The sequence below is a fragment of the Malaclemys terrapin genome, chromosome 12 (genome assembly GCF_027887155.1).
Source record: "Malaclemys terrapin pileata isolate rMalTer1 chromosome 12, rMalTer1.hap1, whole genome shotgun sequence".
Lineage (NCBI taxonomy): Eukaryota > Metazoa > Chordata > Testudines > Emydidae > Malaclemys > Malaclemys terrapin.
The window spans coordinates 10,872,068-10,894,336 of NC_071516.1; the positions used below are offsets into that span (position 1 = coordinate 10,872,068).

At 42.0% G+C, this 22,269-nt stretch overlaps 1 protein-coding gene across 2 annotated transcripts in view; it reads right to left on the bottom strand.

Annotated features, from left to right (window-relative positions):
• EDN3 (endothelin 3) overlaps positions 1 to 22,269 on the bottom strand; it is a 129,016-nt gene that overhangs the window by 85,260 nt on the left and 21,487 nt on the right. Inside the window, exons 3-5 of one of the 2 annotated variants that reach the window (XM_054045752.1) lie at positions 9,823 to 9,999; positions 9,272 to 9,377; positions 6,538 to 8,383 (exon numbers count right to left, since the gene is read on the bottom strand). In XM_054045752.1, the coding sequence (XP_053901727.1) occupies positions 9,305 to 9,377; positions 9,823 to 9,999 (250 nt within the window). In that variant the 3' untranslated portion in view covers positions 6,538 to 8,383; positions 9,272 to 9,304. Of the gene's footprint in view, positions 1 to 6,537; positions 8,384 to 9,271; positions 9,378 to 9,822; positions 10,000 to 22,269 lie in introns of those variants that run through there. The other variant, XM_054045753.1, reaches the window with a different exon arrangement.

Sequence of the window (22,269 nt, forward strand, 5' to 3'; positions counted from 1 at the left end):
AGCCCACTGTTCCCATAGTATCTGAGCTCCTCACTACTTTTAATGGAGTTATTCTCACAACACCCCTGTGAAGTAAAGGAAGTTACTGCCCCTGTTATGCAAATAGAAAACTGAGGCAGATTATTAAAGCTATTTAGGAGCCTGAAGATGCAGAGAAGTGCATAATGGGATTTCAAAAATGCCTAGCAGCCTAACCAGTTTAAAAATCTAGCCCTAAGTAACTTGCATAAGGTCACACAGGAAATCTGGGCAGAGCAGGGAATGGAACATTGGTCTCCTAGGCCCAAGCTAGCCCCCAGCTAATGTTCCATTTTCCCTCTCATGAGAGCTACTATTCTTCAGGATGAGTAAATCAGCACAAATTACAAATTTCAACGTGGTAGCCGTGTTAGTCTGTATCAGCAAAAAGAATGAGGAGTACTTGTGGCACCTTAGAGACTAACAAATTTATTTGAGCATAAGCTTTCGTGGGCTAAAATACACTTCATCAGATGCATGCAGTGGAAAATACAGTAGGAATATATATATACACAGAGGACATGAAAAAATGGGTGTTGACAGACCTACTATAACGGGAGTAATCAGTTAAGGTGGGTTATTATCAGCAGGAGAAAAAAAACTTTTGTAGTGATAATCAGGATGGCCCATTTCCAACAGTTGACAAGAAGGTGTGAGTTCACCTGCACATCTACCAATGTGATATATGCCATCATGTGCCAGCAATGCCCCACTGCCATGTACATTGGCCAAACCGGACAGTCTCTACGCAAAAGAATAAATGGACACAAATCAGATGTCAAGAATTATAACATTCAAAAACCAGTCAGAGAACACTTCAACCTCCCTGGTCACTCGATTATAGACCTCAAAGTCGCAATACTCCAACAAAAAACCTTCAAAAACAGCCTCCAACGAGAAACTGCAGAATTGGAATTAATTTGCAAACTTGACACCATTAAATTAGGCTTGAATAAAGACTGGGAGTGGATGGATCATTACACAAAGTAAAACCTATTTCCCCATGCTAATTTTTTCCCCTTCTGTTACTCACACCTTCTTGTCAACTGTTGGAAATGGGCCATCCTGATTATCGCTACAAAAGTTTTTTTTTCTCCTGCTGATAATAGCCCACCTTAACTGATTACTCTCATTATAGTTGGTATGGCAACACCCATTTTTTCCTCTGTGTATATATATCTTCCTATTGTATTTTCCACTACATGCATCTGATGAAGTGGGTTTTATGCTCAAATAAATTTGTTAGTCTCTAAGGTGCCACAAGTACTCCTCGATCTTTTTACAAATTACAAAGACAGCCTTCAGAATGTAAATTTAGGCACTGCTGTCTTAATGAGTTCCAAAGCCATTTAGAAAAGCCATTGGAAGCTAAGAGACAAAAACACAACAAACAAAAACACAACAAACCACCATCATCATATTTTATGGGCAAAAATTCTTTTAAATAAAGTTCAAGATACCATTATACTGTCAACAGAACAGTTCAATAGTCTGTTTAAATTTCCTGAGGAATTGTAGGCCTCTTAATCCTGTGAGGTTTCTCTGTCCTGTAAACCCCTCCGCAGTAGGTTAGAAGTGTATAATTTCTGAAAATTATAGCCACAAAAGTAAACATTGTTTTCAATCTCATCTGTTTAAAATTTTGCTTGAGTACTATTCTAGTGGCTTCCAAGCCATGGATTTAAAGGTTTAAAGTTCCCATGGCTGGAATTGGTTCCTTTTCTCGTGATAGCCTTCTGTTACACTTTCATTGTTTTACCCCCATCACCTATATATCTTGCTTAGATCTGGAAACATTCTCCTTAAATCATCCAAGACCAGACTGTCCCAAGTGGCCTCCCTTTTTGCGTGACACCTAATTTTCCAGTTTGCTGAACATAGGGTGACCAGACAGCAAGTGCGAAAAATCGGGACGGCGGTGAGGAGTAACAGGCTTCTATATAAGAAAAAGCCACAAATATCGGGACTGTCCCTATAAAATCGGGACATTTGGTCACCCTAGCTGAGCACTTTCAGCCCCATTGATTTCACCTGGAATTGCTCAGAGCCTCTGAAAATCAGCTCCTAGAGGCACAATTTTGAAAGATGGTGAAGTGAGCATGGGTGGAAGGCGCTGAGTGCCGCCAGTGGGAACCAAGGGTGTTCAGGACCTTGCTGGGCTGAGCCCTTGGTGTCAAGGTCATTTTTGAAAATATGGGGTCTTAAATATAGATAGCCTTTTACCCTGCTGCAATGAATCATTGCACAATGTTGTAATAGAATCCGTTTTACTACTATTATAAAGTGGAGGATTTAGGGCTCATGCAAGTGAGGCACGACTAGCACTGGCCAAAGCTACACAGTACAAGTTCTGCAAGCTTCTCTATGTAAATTGTGTTAATCCTCATCAGTCCTGACCTGCAGCAACCCTGGTATTTTCTAGTCCTTAGCCATCTCTCCTGCATGATGTACGGTGATCTAGGGACAAGTGGCTAAGCAATAGCTGTGTTGGGACCACTGCTACTTATGAGACTCATTGTCCCCTCACCCTTACAGTGTTCTCCCTTGTGTGTCTGTATCCATGAATTGTCTCTCATCATATACTTGGATCTGGGTAGCCAATAGGCGGACCGCGGGGCAAATCCAGACCATCAGATGCTTTTGAACAGACCCAGAAATCTTTATTTACTTAACATTATTGTTGTTGCATTGTGAAAAATGTTTCTCTGGAGTCTGGACCTTGACTATACCCTGACCAAGAAATTTGGACTTGGACAAAAAAATAATTGACTACCCTGACCTAGACTGTGAGCTCTTTGGCATAAGGACCGTCTTTTCATTATGTATGAAAGGAGCCTAGAAATGGGGCCTCTTGGCATTATCATAATATAAAAAGGAATAAATAATGTGTTCACTAATGACTAGGACCAGACCACCAAATATTTTATAATGAAAAGCTCACAGAGTTTTCTTCACCTGGACTTTTCTTCCCAATGAAAAGCTCAGGGACCGAACTCTGATCTTAGTCATTCTAAATTTAGATTAGTGTATTGAGCTCAGAATCTGGCCCAGTATGTATATTTTATGTCCATTTTTACAGTGCTATTTTAAAAATACTTTTGAGGGTGCTGAGCAGGGCCGGCTTTAGGAAGTGCGGGGCCCGATTCGAACAGTTTTGACGGGGCCCCCGCAGGGATGACTAAAAAAAAAAAACCACGTAAACAAACACGTGGGGCTTGTACTCACCGGGCGGCGCTCCTAGTCTTCGGCGGTGGGTCCTTCACTCGCTCCGGGTCTTCGGTGGCACTGAAGGATCTGCCGCTGAAGTGCTGCCGAAGACCCGGAGCGAGTGAAGGACCCGCCGCCGAAGTGCCGCTGAAGATCCGGAGCGCTGCCGGGTGAGTAAAAATTAAAAAGGAGCCTCTAGCCAGGGAAGGGATTCTCGGCCACTTGCCCCCACACCGGCGGCTCTGCCACTGGGCGCGGGGCCCGATTCGGGGGAATTGGTGGAATTGGCCTAAAGCCGGCCCTGGTGCTGAGTCCCTGGAACTCCCAGTGCTCAGCAGCAAACAGATATCACTTACGAAAAATGTTCATCTGTTATGAACAGTAGGAGCTTTTGTACAAGTGGCCCTTGGCAGATCCTTACCCTAGTCAGGAAAAGGTTAAAGAGGATTCTCTGGGCATAATCCCCCTCAGACCAGCTCGTCAAGGCTGGGCAGGTCGTGAAAAGGGGACTCCTTGCTAAGGGCAGGCTGATATTCTGAAGAGCAGGACTCCCACCTCAGAGCTCCGCAGCCCCTGGAAGGATGGGTTACTGTCTGGGGAATGGCTAGAGAGCGTTGGCCTCCCGAGTCCTCTCAGAAAGGGAAAGGGCCGGGTCTCCTCTCTTTTCTTCTTTCTCTTTGGCTTCCCAAAGGCCCAGGACTCTGCTTTTGTGGGTTGCAGAAGCATCTTGACACCTTGGTTGGACTGTTTTAACTCCCCACACAACAAGGCAGAGGGCTAAACAGCAGAGCCCAGAGGTCTGTGCTCAGGACTCTGAGACAGGAGCAGCGCCCACCCTCCCCAGGAGGTGCGAGGGGGGTATCGCCTTTTACAGGCCCTGGTTCTGAGTTAAGTGGGGCTTTATGCCACCTCTGGGCAACTAAATTCTGGATTGGTCTGGGGGGCTTGCATGGACCCTGGCGTAAGTCTGCCTTCTGCTGCCTCCAACTATTTGCTGCAGCGCCTTCTAGCAGCCCACTGCAGCCATACCGACTCACGGAACATCTGTTCCTGCCCACAACTCCTCCCTGGCGTGCTCATACACCAAGGGCAGCACAGGGCTTTGCCAACATGGAAATCCCTTTTTGTCAAGGGAATCCACAACCTGGGGTGGGGGGCTGGTCATCAATCTAGGTCCTGGTTACTAGAACATGTCCCAGAATTGGGACCACTGTGCCTACTCATCATCATGGCTGAGAGGAGTCCTAAAACTGCATCCTTGTATATGAAACCAGGGGTACATTTACACTGCAAGCAGCGCAAGTCTCCAAGCCCAAGGCAACAGACATGGGCTGGTGGGTCAGGCTGTGGCACTAAAAACAGCTGTGGAGATGTAGCAGCTTGGGCTCTGAAGCCCCCACTCTCACCCCCCAGTTTCAGTGCCTGAGCTCCAGCCTGAGCCAGAATATCCACCCAGTTCTTTTTAGCACTGCAGCACAGTCCCGAGTCTGTTGACCCGGGCTCTGTCACTCACTTGCTGTAGACCTACCCCCAACGTTCCTCTCCAATGAGAGAAACGAACTGTGCAGAGACGCTAATTCATTTCAAAGACTCTGGAATGATTAGGGATGTGGCCGTGTGTTGTTAAAGTGGCCACTGTTCTTTATTAATAGCATTTTCTTCAGCAGCGTTGTTTAAAGCAGCTTTTTCAAATACAGCAGAATCCTCATAGGGGCTAGTGTATATGCTATAGGAAGGTGGAAATCCCACTGAAGTCTTGCCATGCATCTTGAATTTGGTGGGACTTTTGCCTGCATAACAAGTCGGGGTCTGGTCCTTAATTAACACTGCCAGACATAACTAGAAATATGCCCTTGTTTAGCATCTTTGGAAAGCTCTTCACTCAGTCTGTTTACTGCCAGTCATGTCAGTTAAGTGGGTGTATTATATCATTGGGGAGAAGATTAAGTCAATTCTTCTGCATGTAATAAATAGTTTCAGGAACTCAAAGTTCCAACTCAGCATATGCTTCGAAAGCAAATGAAGAGCACTTCAGCTCGTCATAATTTTAGCCAACAGAAAATTAATTCTATCTGTCCATGCACAATAATTCAATAAGATTTTACCATATCCGTGACCCATCTATCTGATACATTTCAGTGTGTTACAAAAAGCATTTAGTAAGGGAGGTGATGTTGAATTCTGCAAAATGATTTTATGTCCTTAGCCATCAGATTGTGTGAGGCTTAGTTTAGCTTACATAGCGACACGTCAGCTTTTCCATGATATGCAATTTTCCTTTCACATGTCATTTCCTCAAAGCCAGATTTTCAAAAGAACTCAGCTCCCAGATGAAGTAAGCACAACTTCAAAAGGACTCCCCATCCAGCAGCTCCCATCTAGAACAGGTAGAGCTGCCAAGCAGTTTTGAAAACTTTTTCCTAACTGCCTCAGGGTGAAACTTGCTATAAAGGCATGAGGTTATTTTTTATTGAATGTCAAGCCCATTAATCTTTTCTCAAGTAGAATAACTCTAGTTCCAGCTCAGATAACTCTAGGGCCCCCGTGAGCCTAGTGTTCAGGCATGGGCTGCATTAGTTAAGATTCAGCAGAAGAGGTCCATAGAGGACTCTGCTTTTTGCCTCTCTTGGGTTTGGTATAACTTTCACTTATTATCTTTGTTTTCTTCCCTTTGAGGCCCTGATGATGAACTAATTTTCACATGAATTACAACATTACATTGATAGAATGATATCCTCTGCTGTGGGGTACCCCAAAAGCAAACTATTTTAAGAGAGCATTCAGATGTAAAATCCAGTCATTTTCTTCCTGATGCCAAAGCACAGCAGTCCCTCCAACACTCCAAGGTCAAATCCAGTGCAGTGCCAAAACTCGCACAGGCAAGTTTAAGTTTATGTCATTACAAGATGGCATAGAACCTCAGTGAATTTGGCACTCTATCTTTGGAAAAAAACACTGTAGAGAAGACATGCGGGACTATGGGGAGTTGAGACTCCATGTAGGGATAGAAAGTTTAAATTGCACCAGCTCCCACCCAGGAGAAAATAGTAGGAATCCAAAATATACTGACCACTTCTACCAGAGAGAGCCTGCTAACAGTACCAGTGGAGGCAGCATTGAGTCAGTAGGGTGCTAGGCACCTTGGGTCTCTTTATTGCCTGAACCTGAAGTCAGTGGATCTTCCGGCTGAGGCAAGAGTACAGGGTTCATAACTAGCCTGGACTGAGTGCTTCTGCATCTGTCCAACAACTCCAGTGAGACCAGATATGGGTTATACCAAGATATCCATTCAGCCACAGAAGAGACAGAAGATTAAATTATATCTTTTTAATTCATGGTTATATCAAAGAGCTCTTTTTATTGTGATTTTGATTTTACTTAATTCGCAGATTATTAGGAGAGCTACCACTCTCCTCTGAAGATGGCAAATTCTCATAATCCTAATTGTGCATATGTATTCCAAAAAAAGTTAATCATGGTTATAAATGAACATTATTGCCTTCATAACAAAAGGTTGGTTATTTAAAATATATATACATATGCGCACACACACACATTACCTTTGTTACATTATTTTTAAAAAGCCACACCAAAAAGCCATAGGTGAAGTGTTTGAACAATAAATAATCTACTTTTCTATAAACGTACAAAATCATGCCAGCAAGTAAAAAACAGTGATACAAATGTGATAATTGAAAGATATATTCACTTTATAACTCTAATAATTTATTTATGAAATATATCCATATATATATAATATATATATATAATTTTTTGGCAGAGACGTTACCCTTTCTTGTTTCAATGTCTATTGCCACTGTTTAACCTATATATCCATTTGTATTGTGAACTCAAAGTTCAGTTATATTCAATTTGCAGTTTTTGTTTTGGTCTGCAACTATTTTCTGATAAAATATAAATGTCATTTGCTCATAGTTTCACCTAGGAAGATTTGTATGAAGGTCTAACAAAGGAATCAGTAATGCCACAAGTTAGGAAATTCGTCTGTTACATTTTAAATCATATCAAAGAGCAACATTTGGAAGCATTATTCATCCTCTTGCTTGTTCTTTTGTTTTCCCGCAAAAAAACAGTCCATACTTGCTGATGAAATCACTTTTGATGATAAATTTCCAGGGACCAGCATTGTCCTTGTTCCCATTTTCTTGACATATCCCCAATCCTTCAACTGCTCAGTAAAGTGGTTTGAATCAAAGGTTAAAAACATGTCTTAAAACGTCAGCAAATAGGAATGTATACACTGGTTATGTATGGCACAGCACGTATGGGATTAGGGGAGAGAGAGATGTAAATTATTTTGAATGTATGAAGTTTAGATAATGCTTTTGTATTTGTCAGTCTTCATTTCATCCTCAGCAGATTCTTGTTGGTGGATAATTGGAATTCCATTCATCAACTACAGTGTATCCCTAGATAGTCATTGTAGCTGTGTTTCTGGATTGAACTTTCCAGCACAGAAATAATTTGTGCCTTAATTAAGTAACCTATTGAATACTTACTGTATATTGCTAACGTGCTATATTTTATAATGATATAATTATTAATCATTCATATTTATTCTGCATAGATACTGACATTTAAATATCTGCCAGCAAAGTTACAATATGATGATTGGCTAATAGCCTTGCATCTGTTAGCAAGAGACATATTTTGTTTCTGTTTATCCATAATGCAAATATTTAGACAGACAATTCTCTAATTTACCAGATTCTCCAATCATAATTGCTTGCATAAAGCTGGAACTGGGTACTTCACGCAGGCAGCAAGCACTAAGTGGAACAGTATGTTTCTACTGTATTATTTTTAAAATCAGGTAAAAAAAAAAAAGGCATTCTTGAATCTGTTTGTGTTGCTAAAGTTTGAATACTCCTTTTTCCCTCCCCCGCATCTCCAGGGTACATGCAAATACTCATCCTGTACTGCATGGTTTATGACACTCTCGTCAGAGAAGTATAAAAGGATGCAATGTTCTTCACACACGTTCATGTGCCCTCAAACTGGCATCAATGCAATAAAGGCGTTGCATACTGCTGGATTATCTATTGGCAGCCAGCCTGAAGCATTCCAATATGTCCATCTCATGGGAGATTTGTAGCTTAGATTCTTGCTTCTGAGCTCTGGCAAACAAACACTAAACCTTTTAAAAAAATAAACTGGAATGAAAATTGGTGGATTATATTGCACTATATGGACCTGATTTTGAGACCAGCCTTGCCATGACCGCTGCAAAACTGGGGGTACAAAATTGTACCCATGATTATTTGTGGGTGCAATGAATGTCACTTGAAAATCTAATTATATCTGATTCTCAAACAAAATCATAAGGATGAATTCAAATCAGGAGTTTCTAATCCCCAACACTTCCCTTGAAAACTGCAGGTATGAAGTTCCAGATTTGGCCTGTCTACTTCCACTGGCTGCTGCGTTCCATCTCATAACTGAAAGCATTTTGCCTTATTCTGCTGTCCAGTGCGGTTAGTATTCAGAGTGGACTGGGGAGTGGAGGTGGAGAGGGTTAACAGAAATCAGAATCTAGGTCAAATTTACCCCTCCACAACTGGCAATAAACCATATTTACTGCTGCTTCTAAATATTTTCTCCACCCAACTTATTCCACTTTCTGTGTCTTGGCAACTTAAGTTTTACTGAAACAATACATTAACAGATGTGTCCAAAGTTGCTCCAAGGCAAATTGAACAAAATCAAACATAAGTAAACAACCACTAAAAACACCAAACATATGACCAGTGCCAATAAATCTGTCTTAAAGCCTGAAAGATTAAATCCTTAGAAGTTCTGGCTGATTCATCAGCATTAACTGAGGCCATTCCTGTGAGAGTGCCTTAAATATTTCCGCAGTGTAATAAAGTTACAAAACAAACCTCTTGGCCAAATTCTGCTCTCGTTTAGGCTCATGATACTTCACTAATTTGAACTAAGAGCAAGATTTAGATCTTTGTGTGCACAGGAACCCAAATTAATGTTTCTATCCATATAAAATAGAACATGCACGTATATACTGTACCTCTCGGTTCAGAAACTGCCTGGACCCTCTGTGCTAATGAATGAGGGCACGTTCATTTTCTCTACGTTGCTCTTTCTCTGATGTCTTTTTCAGTGACCCCTGATTACTGTGGAAAAGATAATGAGTTTAGGATTATTTTAGTGTCACCACTTCCATTTTGTCAGTCACCAACAGAGAGCTATTTTTTAAGATTTCAAATGATGTACTTTTCTTGGGAAAGAAGAAAACAGGCATACGCGCTGGATTTTTTTCCTTTTGTCTGAAAAGAATGTAGAATTAAATATGCTCTGAATTATCCTATGTATTCTCCCAACTGAACAGGAGCTCTGCTACTTCATGGGTGCCACGTCGTTTAAAACAAAACTCCAGAAAGCAGTATTAAACTACTATCTGTGAGAATTTCATTTAGAATCAACAAATTTGTTGATCAATTTCATTTGTTGTGTGCAGCTTGATTAATTCATTTGACTGAAGTAGCTAATTGTATATATGTTCAGAGATGTTCAAAATTTACCTTACTATTTTTAAAACAGGAAATCAAAGACCCTCACCATCTGCTGTCCTGTGTTCTTGTGCAAAACAACATGCACTGTTTGTCATGTATGTCCAAACAAGAGCACCGTGATAAAGACCAATCTAAAGACTCGGTGCTCTTGCAAAGCTCTCCAGTAGACCTTTTGCCTCTGAAACTGCCTCGGTAGTTAGACAGCCCATATGGTACAGTCCTCCTGTAATGAGAAACACAGAGACACTATACAATTTTAGGAGCTACTTTGGATACAGTTCAGTATCTGTTTCCGTTCATTTATTTGTTTCCATGTAATAAAATGGTCTATTGCTCTGGGCTCCTGAACAATTCATTCATGCCACAACATTCACACAGAAAGTCCTTCCCTAACCAGATTGCAACTCCTCCGAGTTGAAACTGCACATTCAGAATAAGGCAGATAAAATGTCGTATGTGAAAATGCACTCCTAATAGACAGCAGCAAATATCAGCATGGAAAACAACAAATCTGCTTTCTGCAACCCTATTTGTTAATCACAATATACCAAGTACCTGAAATCTGAATAGAAATACAATCCCAGGTTGTTGCTCATTTTAATTCTCACTAGTTTTATTCTTATGGATGGGCCAGTCTCAATCCACTATGTAGAACGTTCCTAGTGAAATTACACATTCAGGGCCAACTCTTGATGATTTGCACCATCTGAGGAGCTGGCCCCCAGACAGAACTGCCACTTACTACATGATTTTCATGGAGTGTTACCTGTATGTTCAGTTCACTGTGTCGGGCTTCAGGACATAGCCCGGAACCCCTAAATATGGGAATCAACGGGACAATCCCCCTGGTGTGGAGGTCAACAATTGTGGAGGTGACCATGGCCCAGATGCTGTAGCATAGTGACTGTGAAATGGCTCCACTACTGCTCATCTACTAGACACTATATTCACTACATCACATCAGGAAGAAGTCCTCCTTAATCCCCAGCAGTCTGTCTACTTCATTATTAATGAGGGATGTGCACTAGCATTGCCGATTGCTTTTTGCATTGTTTTTCTGAGTGAGTGCCCATTCTGCTAATATCCAAATGCACGTGCCTACTGGCAGCTGGTGTGATAAATCAAATTATCGTGAGAATTACCAGCGGGACTGTATTACCACCATGTGGCTACCAAACATGGGACTTCTAAAAGTCCATGAGGCAGCTCTAATTTATGCAAGGGTCAGGCCAGTCCAGCCAACCTACAAACTTGAAATTAGGGGGGAAAAAACTGTCCTTATTTCTAAAGGAAACAGGATGAGAGAAGAACAAAATAATTTTGACAGAGGGATGCAGAACAAAGCCTGGCTGCCTGCGAGTAATTAACTATGTAAGACAGACAAATATTGCATGGTTGGACTGCTCCGTTTAATTTGTCCTCCTTAAATACCATTAGGCTGGCAATAAGAGATCTGCACAAGTTTTCCATCAGTACACACTTGGAGGGGCAGAGGGCTGGAGAGTGCAGGACAATATCTTCCTGCTGTCCGCAAGAACACAAAGCTCTGAAGATTTTGATTGCTATCCACTGAAGTAATGCAATTTATTTTTTCAGAGTTACCCACTTTTAACACATCATCTGTTTGTGTGCTGTCTTCACAGCTTTGTCTGCTGGAGCTGCAGTGCACTTACCAGGCAATGAGTAAAAACTTCCCCAGCCCACATGAAATCGCATCCGAGGAGGGAAATGGCTTGGAAGGAAAGAGACATCCCCTCTCTTTCCGGTAGGAGTTCATAGTAGCTGTGCTGTGATTGGCTCCTTTCCTACCTCCTCTAAAGGGCCTTAGGAACAGCAGAGCAGAAGTTGATGCTTAAACTAATAGCATTAAGTTCCTGTGGGAATCTCCTCAGGCAATCAGGTTTCCCAAGGGACAGTGCTCAACAGAGCAGCTGTACCTAGCTCCACTCCCACCCCAGTGACCTGTTGTCTTGGAAACCCATTGGGCATAAACATTGCAGTGGGACATTCACCTGTTCTTGGGGAAGGGACAGTATTAGAGCCCTTGGACTCTACTCTGCCCCTTCCACATGGACCAGCTAGTTCTGTTGCAGATGTGCACTACTTGCATCCTGCCCAGGCCTTAAAACTGAGGATGTCCTGGCATGTGAAAGTTAGTCTTAACGTTTCATCTTATTTAGGGCTAGACTGTGGAACTCTACTCATGCTGATTAGCACCTACTCTAAAAACTGTAAGATCTTGGAGGTAAGGGATAAGACCATTTGTACAGAGGGCATTGTACATTTATAGTGCTAGATGATAATGCAGAAAGCATGGAATGGATTTTGCTGTGATTTGAAACTGAAAACTTTATTTTATGGCATACAGGTGTTAGAGGGAAATGTTTTTTAAAAGTGTTCTTGCAGATAGCATTCCATCACATGCTGAATAGATACAGAAAAATTCCAATAGAAATGTACAGTAAAGTTTTCCTCACACTGGCCAACCTGGTTGCCATGAAAAAGTCAACATTTTCCAAAAGTTAGCAGTTATTTCCTACCCTCTGTAAAAGGGAAACTGGTGTCTTATGCTTCATGTCTTGGAAAAAGTATTCATAGCTTTGAGAATGTATTCAAGAGCACTTCATCCGTAAGGACCATACCAGGGCCAAAGTGAGTCATAGTTTGAGAAAGTATAATTGCTATAAATGCTAAAACGCACATAAATGAAAGTTTTTATGTAAACCAATGTGCAGACTGGCCAGCTGAGGACAGAAAAATTACATCCCAACTAAAGGTCTCTTCACATCCCTGGCTTCAGATCTTCCTTTATTTCTAAAACGCAAACACAAAAGCAGAACAGAGATACTCAGAGTATTGGGTAATACCAACCCAAGGGCTTTCCCACTTCAACCAGCTGGGAAGGGAAAATATATCCCTTCGTGAATACTATACTGAGACCCCACATTAGGGTTTTCCTCTGGGGTTCCTATCTGCTGCCCTTGGTTAAGAGGCAAGACACTTTATTTTTGGCTTCCTGTAGGTCACATGCTTGTACCTAATCATGTGCTTGTATCTACAACTCCAACTTTCAAAGGACCCCATAGCCTGGGACTTGTGCACGTTCTCCCATGTGCTGTTACCTCAGGCTATTGACATTTTGGAAAAAGTCAGGCTTGTGTGCTGTATTCAGTGCCTCTCTGTTAACCAAATCGTCTCCTCCTCACTACCTCTATTCTTCTCCCGCCATTTTCTCTTTATTCTGGGTTCATGCACCCATTCTGTAATCTAAAACTGTGGTATGGTATCACATCTGATGTTACTGAGGGGTGCTGCATCAGCCTGGTGCAGAGCATTTTGCAAGACGCCTCAGAGTTCAGGCCTTGATTTCTACCCAGCTCAGCAATTTGTTTGGGCACGATCCTGTGCTCCATAGACAGGCCCAAACCCCATTGATTTGTGTGTATTGTCTGACTATAGCTATTGTATGATGAGTTTAGTTCATAAGCTTCAAAGGGATCACGTTCCACAGGCAGCAGGGATAAAGTCAGTGGGAGCTGTGCACTCATTTGGTATCCGGGCCAAAACTTTTAGTTGCATCTACTTAGATGGATTAGATCTACTGAGTATAACAAAGCCTGCAGCTTAATCACCTTTGCAGCCATAAACAGCCAAGGATTTCCAGATAATTTGAGTTTATTACAAAGGAGAGGAAATAAGACAATTTAAGAAAGATAATTTGGCCAAGAAAAAAAGAAAGCACTACAAACTCAGGGCCAAATTCTGTCCTCCTGTTACATCACTATAAATCTGGCATAACCCCACTGCAGTCATATTCACTCACGTAACTGAGAGCACAATTTGGCTGCAAGTACTTGAAGAAAATGTTAGCCTGTGCATATGTATAATTCCAATAAGTGACAGTGTTAGTGTTTCAAGTTAGCACATACCTCTGTCTCCCTCCTTCAGAAGTGAGAAGAATGGCATGGTGGAGGGCTTGTCTACATGAGGAAGCTCTTCAAAATAAGCCAGAGTGTGAATTTTAAGTGCGCTCCTCTTCCAAAGTAGATTAAAGTGCGCAAAAGAACTCTTAGTGCAGTATAAGAGTGTCCACAAGGGGAGCTGTTGTGGAATAGCTACTGTGGGCTATTACCCTGTGCAGAAAAGCCATGAGAGATCCAGCTGATAACAGAAGCATTTGCCTAGCGGCATGCTTAATCTTAGATTGTTACAATAGAGTAATCAATTGCAGGTGTCTGCGCAGCAGGCTTTTGTAGAGATGTAATCCTTTGGTTCAAAAGAAGGGAAGTGGAAATACACTTAAGACACAGTGTGGTAATTAAGTCTGTCAACACTTTAATATTTATATTGCAGCTGTGCCTAGCGGCCAACCTGGCTCATTGTGTTAGATACGGCATAGATATATAGTTAATGACAGTATGTCTCTGTTCATAGTTCATTGTATTCTTTCAGTCAAAACATCTGACCGTTAGCACAGGCAGGGCAGCTTGTTTCTTAGAAATGAAGATGAGGGAAACTGAACTGGTACAAGTTATGCCCAGTGTCAAACACAAGCTAGGGCTGTATTGAATTTTATCAAGGAGAGAACATTATACAGCACTGGGACACTGGTGATAGATACAGTGCTTCACTGAGAGAGAATCAGTCTTCTAGTAACTGCAGTGTATTCTGCAAATGCAGACCTACTGCACAAGCTAGGTTTCTCCTATCTATAATTGACAAAGTGGGAAAAGGTTGTAGTTTCAAAGGCATTGATGCTCGGATTTTCAAACCTGGGCTAATAAATACTGCTTACATATTTAGGGATGATTTCTCTTCTAAGCACAGAGTCTGAGTAACTGGACTGCTGTGTGAGAGCTGGAATCCTCCTACCAGGTTGTGGAGTGGTAACAGAGCCATTCTGTGGCAGCTACCGTAACTGTATAATCACTACATTCGCCACCTCTAAGGAAGGGAATGGCAGGTGGATCTGTGTAGTCACCACTCACTACGCCATGCTGAAGATCTGTCCAAGGCAGCACAAAAGCAGCCCCAGCAGTTCACGAGGGATGCTGAGGTTTCTGGCATTGTAAGCCTCTTTGCATAAGTTTCATTGCATTCAATGCCTTAGAATGGAAAGACAGAATTTTCCACATTATGGCCCCAATCCAGCAAAGCACTTAAGCATATACATAACTTTAAGCATGTGCACAGACTGCAGTGGGACTACTCATGTGCTTAAGTACATTGCTGGATCAGGGGCTGTAAGTACCACTTTTGATGTAAATCTTTTACATCTCTTCCAGGCGGGAACAAGCAAGCTGATGTGCTAAGTGGAGTGGATCGGAAATGTTTCAATGGATTGTTCTATGCTGGCAGCCCTGGGATTCTGCCAGTCAAAAACTGCACCTGCAATTCAGGTCCTTAGATGCCTACGTGGTTTCTGTACTTGTGTGTCCACAAATCACAGGCATAACAAGAGGAGGTCATCATGTAAAAGTCAGGCTCTAAAAACACTTTCCCCTCCCCTCCTGAAATTAATAATAACACGTGCCACAATGGTGCATGTTTGAAGAACGTCATGTATGCTTAGGAACAATGAAACAACAATTTTGAAATGATGACAATGATAATTTTGCAAAGACTGCAGGATGATGCTCATTAACAGAACATGGCATACAGCATTTGCAGGACTAGTTAGTGAATGAATGATCTGGCTACTTTCAAAGCTCCTGGCCAGTTATATTATAGTGAATGTTCTGTATACAGACAGCCAGAATCCAACAAGTTTACTTTTTCTTTTTATAACATGACTATGCCTGTCATGCTATCATTAATTCAGAAGCAGCTATCACTTTCCACTTTCCCAGCCACTTAAATACAACAGATGCCTGAGAGCAGTTCTGAGTTTCAGCCAAAAATAAATAAGGGGGTGGGGGGGGGGAAGAGAAGGGAAGGGAGGAACCCTTCAGTATTAGCCAATATTTTCTGGAAAAAGTCCAGGCCAGACAAACTTCAAAAGGGGGGTCTTCAAAACTTTGAGTGTAATTGTGATGGAGGAGGGAATATTAACCTGGTAATGTTGCATGGGAGTTTTACTACTTTATTGTCTGCATTAATACTAGCTGGTGTTGGGATATCAGGGTGTGACTTCACTTGGGGGATGATACTTGAGCACGTACCCTGAGCCCAGGAGAGGGTGGGGGCCAGATGACACCTTCTGCCCAGGAAACTGGACAAAGGCTAGAGGAGGAGCCGGGGGTGGGGCTAGGGGAAGACTGCTGGAGTGGGGGGGTTCAGTTTGGAGCTGGCTGGGAAAATGGAGGGAGGCTCAGCACTGGAGTATGGGCTCCCTACCCCCCAAGATGGACCTGACTGAGGGGCCCTGTTTTCTGTACCTACAAGCCCTGTTTTGACTGTGTTCCTGTCATCTAATAAACCTTCTGTTTTACTGGCTGGCTGAGAGTCACGGTGAATTGCAGGAAGTGGGGGGTGCAGGGTCCTGACTCCCCCACCCTATGTGACAGTAATCTTGAAACCGATCAGATCCCTGCAGTGTCAAGGAGAATGAAGAATGGGAAGGAAGCAAGAATAATTCTCAAACACCTTTCAATGAAACAAAGGGCCTTATAGGTGTAGGATGATGGGGCAGAAACTAGCAAATAGATCCTGGTGGATTTTTTTGATTCCTATAAAAACTCCAGAACCCAATTTGCTCTTATATTCAAACTGATCCAAACACTAAGTTAGGTAACAGGCCAAGCATTGCAGTGACACCCATTGACCATCTAACCCCATTCACGTCAGCATGGCTCTAACAAAGCAGAGTTTGGCCAAAGAGGCTCTGGATGTTTGGCAAAGCATTGTCAGCAACAAGGTAAACAGTGAAAGAGACAAGTAGTTCACAGCCGGGCAAATCACGCTTCAACGCCCATAAGCATGGAAGGCCTTGAATGAAGCCTGTGTCTTGGAGCTGTATTCTTGTGGAGCTCCACATGCCCGGGGCAGAAGGAGGTACTAGGGACTAGTGGATCTGCGACAGGACAGGTGTACAATCTTACCATGATCCTCCCACCTGACTCCCAAAGAGACACAGCATAGCAACCACAGAGGATTCAGAGCCGCCCCACTACCCAATTTGCAGCCTACCTGCCCAGCCTACAGTTTCCCAGTTCAGGCCCATTTATTTGGGCTGGGCACAATGACTAGGATTTGGCCTATATTGTTCTCACTCACACACACACACACACACCCCACCACCCCCCCTCTGGAGTGTCACAAAATAAATGTTTCCTTCCCTTGGAAGCAAAAAAGTTTATACACCTTTGTTTCTGGATCCCAGTGAGTCCAAACCACAATTAATGCAATAAGCCAAATTCCAGTTACACCTAGGTAAAGCCAGAGTAATTACAGTGACCTCTAGGTAGCCTAGATCCGAATTCAGCATAACTGGCATATTAATGCTGTCCAGAGAATGAGAAGTTTGACATAGAGCTCAGGTTACTAAGTGTATTAGGTAGAATTGCCCTGTATCTGAGAATGCCCTAGAGTGGGAGAGGTGCATTTTTTCCTAGAAACATAAGCACTCTAACCCTTTTTTCCCTGTTTTACTTGTTCCTTGGTGCAAGCGAAACACTTTTGGTGCAATTTATGCCTCAGGCAAACTGAATGATCACATCCATCACAATGGGCAGCACATTTCTTTGCTGATCCTTTGATGGAAATAATTAAACCTTGGGCCTCTATAGACAACTCAGAGGAAAAGTTCCCATGGCTGGAATCTTGCTCATTCAGAGGATGCACTGGGAATCCCATTTTTGATAATTGCATTAGCACAGTAAAATAAAATGTAAATATTGAGGCTACTGCACTACAAAATGTGCTATGGTCACTTACTCTGACAAGAGTAGCTTACCTTTAGTGATGGGCAATTTTTGAGTAGCTAACAAATGCAATACAGTCTATGTAAAAGCAACAAAGTCCTAATAGTCAGAGATCCTTCTATTACACTGTATGAGGATAGGGCAGGACATTTCAGTCATAGGCTACATAGGATGATAAAAAGGAAGCAGGATTTTTTTTTATTTTTTTTTGGCAGACACAAGACAACAAAAATAAAAAGTCAGTACAGATACCCCAGAAACCTGAGACAGATGGCTTTGTTTAACACAGTTTCAGGGTGTCTCACATCCATCTCCTGGGTCTTGAGATCTGGGAATTTAACTCCTTCCAGGCCCATTAGCTGGAGCTGCTACCCCTTAAACAGCCTACTTATCACTGGAGTTTCCTGTTTGGATTCACCCTTTTAAAATGGCCTTTCCCAGCATGCTCTTCTCTAGCCCTTTATATCTGGGCAGCCCTAAAATGGCCACTTCAAATAACTAACTGCTGATCCTTCCTCTATTCTAGGTAGGAACTATTTTAATTTCTGTGTTGTTTTTGCCTTCTCTCATTCCTGAGATAACATAGCCTCCTCATATGCTGTGTCTGCTATTATGTTTTGCTGAGAAATGGGGAAGAAGTGCTAGGATTTGCACCACATTTGACAGGATTATGTATAAATGCTCCATATGGTCTTTGGAAAATGGGAAAGACACATCCAAGTTATTCCCTGTGCTATGAGAACATCGTTCCCCTGGCAAAGGATATATCGGCTAATATATTAGGCCAAGCTTTCTAAAAATGACAAATAATTTTTGGTTCCCTCTGTTTTTGAGAGCTCAACTTCATACTAGCATTGGGTAGGAAAAGGTCCTGTGAATATTTGAAAGTTTGAAATGTTTTCCAGTCTTGTATTAGAACAAAAAGTTGAAATCTCAGAAATATTTGCAAACCAAAAAACTGAAAATTTTTGCTTATGGGTTAATCAAAATGTTTCAATAATTTCTAAATATTTAGTTTCAATTTGACCCTTGAAAACTTTTTTTTGAAATGAAAAGTCATTTTGAACTAAAAACTTGGGGGTATTTTGTTTTAAAGTGTCCATTTTGTTTGTTAGTTTAAAAAAAAAAAACCTCAAGGAAAATTTTTTGAAAAGTTGGAAAATTCATCAAACCCAACCCTGTTTTGAACAGTTTTCATTTCAACTAATTGGCTTTTGGGGAGGGGGACACAAAAAAGTGCTGAGTAAACTATCTGAAAGGTTGTTTTATACCAAAATCCAGGCAAGAGGGAAAGGCTAGGGGGAACCTTAGTGCTGGTTTTTGTTTGGAGGATGTTTACATTTATCATCATTTAATTTTGAGACCAAAATGGAAAATTGTATTGCTGGGTGATGAAATCAGAGGTGACAACCAGTTATTGTTCTGTACAGTATGAACTTCAATTCCTTTAGCGTAATGAAAGCCTTTTGGTTGAAATGTTGTAAACATTGTTTTCAGGAGCGCGTGGGGGAATCTTTCCCTTCCCAGCTAGAAAGCAGATTCCTAACTACCAGTGACATGTTTTGCAACCTGACAGAAATGTTCCATTCATTTTTAATTGATAAGAGTTCATAGTTACCCTGGTTAGACAATGTGCTGGGAGTGGACTATATAAGTACAATGGCCACCGCTCTGGCTTAGAAGGTAAGTGAAAGCAGCTATACAAAATAAATATAAATAAATAGAAAGGGAGAGAAGGAGAAACTGATATCAATGAATATAAATTAGAAGCTAGGAAGTATAGAAAATTGATAAGGGAAGCAAAAGGACACAATGAGACCTCTTTAAAGACAGTAAAAAGGAATTTAAGTATATTGAGAACAAAAGGAATCCTAACAATGGTATTGGTCCATTACTAGATGGACATGGTAGAACTGTCAATAATAATGCAGAAAAGGGAGAAGCGATCAATAAATATTTCTATTCTGTATTTGGAATTCCAACAGTAACTAGGAACAGAGGGTCCTGTGGCACCTTTGAGACTAACAGAAGTATTGGGAGCATAAGCTTTCGTGGGTAAGAACCTCACTTCTTCAGATGCAAGTAATGGAAATCTCCAGAGGCAGGTATAAATCAGATTGAACTAACCTTGTTATCTCCACACTGATTTATACCTGCCTCTGGAGATTTCCATTACTTGCATCTGAAGAAGTGAGGTTCTTACCCACGAAAGCTTATGCTCCCAATACTTCTGTTAGTCTCAAAGGTGTCACAGGACCCTCTGTTGCTTTTTACAGATTCAGACTAACACGGCTACCCCTCTGATACTGAACAGTAACTAGGGATGATGTTAAATAGCAGCTACTAAAGTTAAACATTTTTAAATCAGCAGGTCTGTATAACCTGCATCCAAGAGTTTTAAAAGAGCTGAGGAGCTCTCTGAACCATTAATGTTGATTTTCAATAAGTCCTGGAACACTAGGGAAGTTTCAGAGGACTGAGAGTAAGCTAATGTTGTACCAAAATGTAAAAAGGATAAATGGGATGACCTGGGTACCTGTAAGCCTGACATCAATTCCAGGCAACATCATAAACTAGTTGATACAGGACTCCTTTAATTTAATTAAAAAAAAAATTTAAAGGAGGAAAATAAAATTAATGCCGACCAAGATAGGGTTACAGAAAATAGGTTTTTGTCAAATTAATTTGATATTTTTGATGAGATTGGTTCATAAAGGTAATAATAGTTTTGATGTAATATACATAGCGTTCTGCAAGGTAGTGTTTCTAGTGGAGTCCGGCAGGGATTGTGTTCTTGGCTCTGTTTAATATTTTGAGTTGGAATGGGGGTGGGGGAGTGTAGGGAGGTCCTGGAAAGTTGTTTCTTTTCTCATTACGCTTTATATGACTGGAGATTTCACCCAGAGTTAAAACAAACCTCAAACATCTGAATTTGTTTCAGATAGAGATTATTATCTAATGATTCGTTGTAGAGTGTTGTAACTCACATGCAGCACACTGCAGAATGAAGTGTAAAGAGAACTCCCTTGAGATTCTCTCCCTGTGTCTCCCTACGGTGATTTCTCTTTATATCAGGACTTGTGCACCTATGCAAAGAGGAAAGGATTTGATCTCCTTTGTGGTTTTTTGCAGTTACTAGCTCTTATGAATTCTGTTGTAAATACATTTCAGTACTACCACTCCAATACAGAATTGAGCCTATCAGAGCAAAAATAACTACAGGTACAATGGAAAGACAGATTCTTGAAATTGGAGGCACTGGCCCAGTTTTTTTCTGAAACTGATTTTGAGACATCTCCCTCCTTCCTTTGACAGAGGTGAGAGTACATCTGTGATCACCCAAGTCATATTGTCCAGATAACAAAAGTTCATTCCAATTCTGAGCATGTGCAATGTAATGCAAATACTGTTTCTGTCCATGTTTACTAAAGTAAATATCAGTAGCATAGCAAGGGGGGGAGCACAAGGAATGGCCACTCCCCCACTGAGCACAAGTGACGCCTTTTTAATTTTTTGGCGCCTTTTTAATTTTTACTCTGAACGGGGGGGCGGACATAAAAAAAGGCGCCACCCGCTGCGGTGCTTGTATTCACCGGGCGGCACTCCAGGTCTTCGGCATCACTTCGCCGGCGGGTCCTTCACTTGCTCCGGGTCTTCTTTGGCATTTCGGCGGCGGGTCCTTCAGTGCCGCCAAAGACCCAGAGCGAGCGAAGGACTCGCCGCCCAAGACCCGGAGCGCCGCCCGGTGAGTACAAGCGCCGCAGCGGGTGGCGTCTTTTTTTTTTTTTATGTCCACCCCACCCCCGTTCACTCCACCTGGCTACGCCACTGGTAAAGATATCTTGAAAACTGGGTTTTGTTTTAACACAAAAATCTGGCTCAAGAGACGCAAACCTCTTTCCTTTAATGAGTAATCTACAGTAGGTGTACAGAAATTGTACCAATTTCCCATCCTCCATCAGTAATTTAACGTCCTGAAGTTTACATCTACATGAAAAAGTGAATGCCAGTGGTATCTGTTTTTACTTGTCCGGGGAAAGTTTTGATTCTTTCTCTTTTCATTCTTCCTTAAAATCATGCCCTCTTTTCCCACAGCCTAAGGGTAAGCACCCTGACCTGTCCCCCACCTATATACAAGCACCCTGACCCAGCCCCCACATACTCCCACAGCCCTTACCCTGACTGCTCTCCCAACCAGCCCCACACCCATATACCACCACCCTAACCCGGGCCCCTCCTTGTAGAAACAGCATGTCTGCAGCTTCCTACCAGAGCGACTATTTACTTCCCTTGCCTTCTGCTAGCCCTTCTCCTCCATGCCCCAAATAAGTCCCTGTGGCTGGAACGGAGCTATGCTGTACCCAAGAGATCCAGCACCTTCTCTGTACTCTAGGGCAGGAGCGCATTTGCTGTGTGGAGCTGGCCTGCTCAGCTGGGCAGTAACTATGTGAGCTCTCCATGCAGAGCAAACAGGAAGAGCAATTTCAAAACTTCCTGGGGCTTTAAAAGAGGAGAGGCATATACCTTTGTATCTGGCTGCAGGGCAGCGGAGTTCAAAAAAGTGACAAGAGTGGTCATGGCAGGCATTGTGGAGCACCGCTTGGAGGCCCTTTAGGACGACATAAGCACCG